The sequence below is a fragment of the Mandrillus leucophaeus genome, unplaced genomic scaffold (assembly GCF_000951045.1).
Source record: "Mandrillus leucophaeus isolate KB7577 unplaced genomic scaffold, Mleu.le_1.0 Scaffold16, whole genome shotgun sequence".
Classification (NCBI taxonomy): Eukaryota; Metazoa; Chordata; class Mammalia; order Primates; family Cercopithecidae; genus Mandrillus; species Mandrillus leucophaeus.
Window position 1 is genome coordinate 274,024 of NW_012101587.1, and position 6,619 is coordinate 280,642.

Here is a 6,619-nt window from a genome sequence, read left to right on the forward strand (position 1 = left end):
CGCCTCCCGGGTTCACGCCATTCTCCTGCCTCAGCCTCCTGAGTAGCTGGGACTACAGGTGCCTGCCACCACACGGCTAATTTTTTGCGTTTCTAGTAGAGATGGGGTTTCACCATGTTAGCCAGGATGATCTCGATCTCCTGACCTCCTGATCCACCCACCTTGGCCTCCCAAAGTGCTGGGATTACAGGCGTGAACCACAGCACCTGGCCTAATTTTTATCAAAGTAATCATACATATAATTTTTTAAAAACTTGATTAACACTATACAGCTTATAAGAAAAGGCAGTTTCCCATCCTCCACTCTTAAGTCCCAGTGGGAATAATTTTTAAATTTCTGATTATTTCTTCTGACAGTTACTTCCCTACTTCTAAATGCTGAGCCGGCCATTTATTGGCATATTAATGTTCTACATTTTGGTGACTTTGTAGAGTTGAGAATCTGGGTCTTCCACACACCCCACCTTCAACCACCTCTTTCCTGCAGGCATTGTTACATTCCATTTTTGGGGTCGGGTAAGTCATGAGCATTTACCGTGTTAAGAAAACGTGAACATGCTCTCTGCTGAGCCGAGTCGTGCTCTACAATTACATTGTTTTTCTCATAGGATGTTTTGTTTCTCCTGAAGTTTTATAGTTTCATTCCAGAACTGCTTAGGGCCACCTGCCCACCACCCAGGGGGCCCCTGGCTGTTCTGCCTTTGGTGGGACCTCGTTTCTTCCCTGTCACCATGGAAGCTTTTAGAATATTCTCCGTTCCCTGAAGTTTCAGGACGAGATGCCTTGGCACGTGTGCATTTCCATTCAGCGTAGGGGATTCACGCACCGGTCTCACCGACGGGTCACTCGGTCAGCAGCAACTCTGCAGGCAGACTTTAACCCTTAGCTCCCTAAGTGCTGAGAGAAAATACTGACTCATTTTACCAACTATGAATTTGTAACAGTTTGACTTTGAACTGAATTGAGGTTTATTCTTTTCACTCATCTACAGAAAAGGCCTCTTGCAGTCAAATGAAGACAGAAAAGCAGAATATTAAATCTATATCAGGGAACAAACTGTTTCAAAACAGCACAACAGCCCTCTGCCTAGAATGTGCTCGTCTGGAATTATCTGCACGGAAGCAGACGTGTCAACTCGATTTCCTGCTCAGCCGGTGTTAACTCGTTTTGTGCCCTCGTGTCTGGAGAACATCAGCACAGCTTCCCCTCGGCCTTCTGCGCTCTCGCCCTCCCCTGGCTGAAATGAGCCTGGCGGTCCCAGGGCCCCCTGACCACAGCGTATTCTGAGGTTTCCTCTGAGCACGGTGTTCTGTGCCAAACACCATGAGAGGCGTCTGCAAGAAGGGCACGGAGTTGGTGGTCCGGGCCTGGCACGGCTGGTGCCCGAGAGCGAGCCCATGTGGTCTGCAGGTGCAAGCACTCACGGTGCCAAGGGCGTCACTGATGATTCACCCCGCTGTGCCGAGAGAGGGGCCGGCCCTGCCCTCAGGGCACCGGCACCACAGACACAGGTGAGCAAGCTAGTCGCCGAGGGCACCACTGCCTGTGGATGCAGAAGAGGGCATCCTTCCCGGGACAGAATGGTTCCAAGTCATGAGTTAGAATTCAATCGGGTTGAACAACAGCTCGGCACCTGCAGCCCCTGTCCTGGCCCTCGGCCGCTGTTTTCCCACTGCTGTTTCGGGGGAGACACAGCCGGCACAGCAGTGGCCACGCCCGGGGTGACCCCTCTCCATTAGGCGCTCTGCACCCAGCCCAGCCCCGCCAAATGCCCAAGCAGCCTCCTTGCAACTTTCTGCAGTGCCAGCCCAATCACACCTGCCTGTCAGGGCCTTTCCACAGCGCCAGCCACCACCTTGGAGACCTCAGCTGATGCCTCAAGGACAGAGCACGCCAACCCCAAACCCAGCCTCAGAATGACCTGCAGACAGACAGCTGCCATCTGAACCTACCACGTTTTGGGGAAGCTTGTGCAGTAGGAGAGAATCAATTCTGGGCTGGGCCCCCCGCTTTGCACTTTTCTCTTTGTTCTCCAGAATCCACCGGCTCATCTTCGTACACATTTCTCTAGATTTTAAAGATTATTTTGTGAGAGTCCAAAACACCCGCCAGGAGGCTGACTGACGCGAAGTGTGTGTGTTAATCTGGGAAGTGGCCTCCCCCCTCGGGGCCGGTGTGCCCTGTTCACTCATTTCTACGCCTCCGCTGTTGCCGGGGCTGTTCCCGGTAGACACAGAACCTCTCTTGCTAGGATTATTCCTAGGCCTTTCATATTTTTGTTATTATGGTGACCAGAATAGTTTTTCTATTAAATTTTCTATGACCGATGGCATAGAGGAAGGTGGCTGATTGTGGCGACTACGCAGCTTTTCTTCAATCTGCCCACAAAACGCAGTTCAGAAGCAGAATCCCCACCTCAGCCCGTGATGGGGAAAGGTGGGTGGAGCTGTGAGGGCCGAGGATTCCCGAGGCAGTCAGGAGAGCAGCCCTGCCTGGCCTCTCGACCCCACGCTTGACCTGAGGCTGTAACCGCATCAGCTGTTCCCGCTGGGAGGTTCTGGGGCAGGCGGCTGCCCTCGGGACGTCCTTGTCAAGGCCCTGAAGCTGCCTGAAAACGTGTCTGACTCTTCAGTGGCCTCGGGGCATGAGCATGTCACCGACAAGGATGTCCCCTCAGCAGCGAGGCCTGCGCGTCTTACAGGCTGGACCTGGACGCCGCAGCCGCTGCCTTCTTTGGGCTAAATCCCCTCCCGCCGAGTCCCAGGCGCCTCCCGGCCGACTGCGGCAGCTCAGCGGACACTGTTGCCAGATCGAACCACAGCTGCTCTGCAGCCTCCCCTGCTTTCCTCCCAGACTAGTGTTTTCCACATGGCCAAGTTCAGATGCTGTGAACAGACACTGAGGACATGGGGTGTGCCAGGCTCCCAGGAAAATACTCCTGTCCAGGGCTCGTGCCCGGACAGCTAGGGCTGGGCTCCCCAACGCCCCTTACAGCTGCACACAGGCCAAGCGTGGGCCTGGATGTGCTCAGAGGGACCAGTGGCTACGCAGAGGATGGGGGAAGACTGAGCGGAGATGGCTGGAGGGGCCAGCGGCAGGAGCGGCGCCGTGCGCCAGCACGGGGAGTGACAGAGGGAACAGGAGTGTAGGGGAGGCCGGGGAGGTGGGGAGCGCACAAAAACCCCTGCGGGGCACAGAACTGAGAAAAAACAACAGCCCGGGAATAAACAAAGTCCACGAAGAAGGTGAAGTCTCCCAAGTGACACGGACGGACAGGAGGCAGAGAAACGCTGGGTGGAAGAGGGCAGTCCCCAGCAAGGGCCTCAAGCCTGGGACCCAGGCCCAAAGTGAGAACTCGCATTCCTGTTTTCCTGCCCAAGTGCTGCCTTTTCCAAAACCACCCTGGCCCACCGTGCCATCCATCCTGTCCCCAGGCCCCACCGGCAGAGCTGCCTGGCTTCTTCCTAGCAGGTCCCTTTGTGAACCTCCCCATCTCTTTCTGCACACCGACCACTCCTGCCGTGTCATCAGAGGAGGACAGCGCACGCCGGCTCACGGGGTGGCGGTCCCCACCCCACACTCCCTCCCCACGGCCGCCGCACGGGGGCCACACAAGCCTTCGCTTCCCTTGTTTGCAGAAGGGGAGAGAGACCCCGCTGTTTGATTCTCTGTGCTGAGCATTGTCCAAAGCAAGGCACATAAACTATTCAACTTAATCTCCACAGCTTTGAAGAATCTGCATTTGGTGAGGCTCAGAACGGAGAGAATGTTTCAAGCCCTGCCGTTGTCAGAGCCAGAGCTGGACGGGCGCGCGGGTCACACTCAGGGTCTGAGAACTGAGCCAGCCCCTGACTGAGCCTCGTACTGTGGCGAGAAGAGAGACCGGAGACCTGGGAGGGGTTTTATGGAAAAAGAATTGGCCGGGCACGGTGGCTCCGCCTGTAATTCCAGCACTTTGGGAGGCCAAGGTGGGTGGATTACCTGAGGTCAGGAGTTCAAGGCCAGCCTGGCCAACATGGTGAAACCCAGTCTCTACTAAAAATACACAAAAATTAGCCAGACGTGGTGGCGCATCTGTAGCCCCAGCTAGTCGGGAGGCTGAGGCAGGAGAATCACTTGAACCCGGGAGGTGGAGACTGCAGTGAACTGAGATTGCGTCATTGCACTCCAGCCTTGGTGACAGAGCGAGACGCTATCTCAAAGAAAAAAAAAATACTGAAGCTTTGAGGCTTTTATATCAGGGATTTTAGCTTTTTTTTTTTTTTTTTCCAGACTAAAGTGAAAATCCAAAACAAATCTTCTATGTTTTCCCCATCAAATTTGTGCAGGAAGCAGAGCAGCCCTTTATCTTCATCCCCCGCCCAGTGGGTTTCTAGGCCCCGCTGTTTGCAGGTCTCCACGAGCCTCCACAGGGTCTGATCCCTCGACAGGAGTGCCGAGGGCTGCGAGGGTGGGCGACTGGCCGCAGGCACAGGACTGCTGCCATCACCGGGCCCTGCCCGCCTCCCAGAGCTCAGCCCAGCAGCACCGTGCGGCCCCAAAGCAGCTGGCCCCGGTGACCCATCCGCTGTGGGTCTTCACTCGATGCTGGCAGGAGTTTGCTGCCAGTGTCGCAGTGGCAGAGACTGCTGACTGGAACCTGCCTCCCTGGTAAAGGGCAACCACAGCTTTGCCTAGGCCTGTGGCCTTCAGGTTAGGGTGGTGCTACTCGCCTCTCTGCACCGCAGACGTCCAGGCCAATGGGACGCAGATGGACACAGAGGCTCTGCCAAGGCATCACAGGGGGCTGCCTTCCCCACTCTCTTCTGCCCCTGGGTGGAGACTGGTGGTGTGGGAGCCTCCTGGGACGCGGGGCCACCGGCGGGTCCTGCACTGCCCACTCGACGCTGCTGCAAGACGGGGCGCCTGACGTCCACCGAGATCCCCAGGTTTGGATCTGTCGTGGCCCTAACACAGCCCCTGTTATACCACATGGATGGGAAGGGGCCACGGCCCAGTGCAGCTGCCCTAGGGAGCCCCGCTGCCTGCTCTTGTTGAAGAAATCAGCTCTGAATGCACAACCTGCCACCCGGTGCTCAGGTCCGGGACAACTCTGACTGCAGCTGTAGGGACAGGCCACACCCCACGTCCCGTCCACGCCCTGCGTCTGTCCTTGCCGTGCAGCCAGTCAGGGCTCCAAGGGTCGCCCACAGGACAGGCTGCGACAGACACAAGCACGTTTCGTGCTGCTGGGAGGTGCGATTTGTCAGCTCGTAAGGCTCAGCCTCACACAGGTGCAGGTGGACAGAATGCTCCCGTGGCGGACTCCGGAGGCCTGTGCCTCACATGAAGGCTGACCCTCCCCAGCGCAAAGGACTCCTCCTGCCTGGCCACAGGCTGGGACCTTTCTCCTGGCTCGACGGAAACCACAGCTCTTCCTGGTCTCTCGGTGCTGGTCTTGGGGCTGGAACTCAGACCCAGGCTCTGCTGGTCTCCGGCATGCTGACTGCAACGTGAGGCCTCCAGGACCTGGTGAGCTGACTCCTGCCAATCAACCACACCCTTTCATCTCGCACCTCCGGAGAACCCCGATCAGCACAACTCGGCATCCGCAAAGCTCTCGCTCTGCGAGCTGACACGACTCGGTGTCTGTGACGTCTGCCCACGTGCAGAAGAAACTTGGCGACCAGCTTTTAAAGCTGTTGCAAAAATGTTCTCAGTGAATTCAATGCTTCAAATCCCAGTCATGAAATCTATAACTAATTATACTGCTCTTAATTTAATCATGTGAGTTTAAAAGAAAAAATCAATTTACAGAGCCAAAAATCAGCCTGAATGTACAAGGAAGCAATGGATTTTGAAAAACAACCTCCAGCCACAAACCTCCACCAACAGCGGGCAGGCCAGCAGGCGGGTCTCCAGTGGGCGGAGCAGTCTGTCCCGGCCTCCAGCCGGCACGTGGGTGCTCACACTGTCCAGGCCACCCGACAGCCGCCCGGCACAGAGGGAGCGTGCAGCTCTGCAGGCACGGAAACTGCCCCCAGCCATCCCTCCAAAGCGCTCCGGATCCTCACAGTGGGCATCACCAGGCCACATTCACCGGCAGGAAGCCAACACGGGTGCCGTCCTGACCACGGAGAGCCCACGGGACCCCAAAACCACACCACGTCGTTGCAACCATCACCTAACCTCACCCCAATCACACGTTTCTCGAGACACCGCTCCCTGCCGATCATCCCACAGCCATTACGGCCCACGGCAGCTGAAGCTCGTGATCCTGTCCGTATGTTCACAGGGCACCTTCGGCGTGGGGGGCCTTGTCTGGGAGCAGACGGTGGGGAGCAGAGAGGTGGCTCAGCCTCCTCTACACAGCCGTCCACAGCCTAAACTCCCGAAGGCCACAGACTCACTGGAGGTCCCACGAGGGCAATGGGGAGCACAAACGGTGCCCACCCACACGTGGCTGGGGCCCGGAGGTGGGAGGTCCCACCCGGCTGAGCCTCTGCCAGCTGGGAACGGGTAGTAACTCCCACTCCAGCTCTGACCTCAGGCCCGTCCGTGTCCCTACAGCCTGGATTACAACGTCCAAGCCAGGGCTGCGGGCCGTCCCGTGTGGTGGCGGTGGAGGTGTCTGCAGGTC

General features: G+C 57.1%; 1 protein-coding gene across 1 annotated transcript in view; it reads right to left on the reverse strand.

The window, feature by feature from the left end:
• KCNG2 (potassium channel, voltage gated modifier subfamily G, member 2) overlaps positions 1–6,619 on the reverse strand; it is a 25,274-nt gene that overhangs the window by 15,983 nt on the left and 2,672 nt on the right. Inside the window, exons 6-8 of the mRNA XM_011975902.1 lie at positions 6,390–6,610; positions 6,174–6,300; positions 5,863–6,048 (exon numbers count right to left, since the gene is read on the reverse strand). Coding sequence (XP_011831292.1) covers positions 5,863–6,048; positions 6,174–6,300; positions 6,390–6,610 — 534 coding nt within the window. The remainder of the gene's footprint in view (positions 1–5,862; positions 6,049–6,173; positions 6,301–6,389; positions 6,611–6,619) is intronic.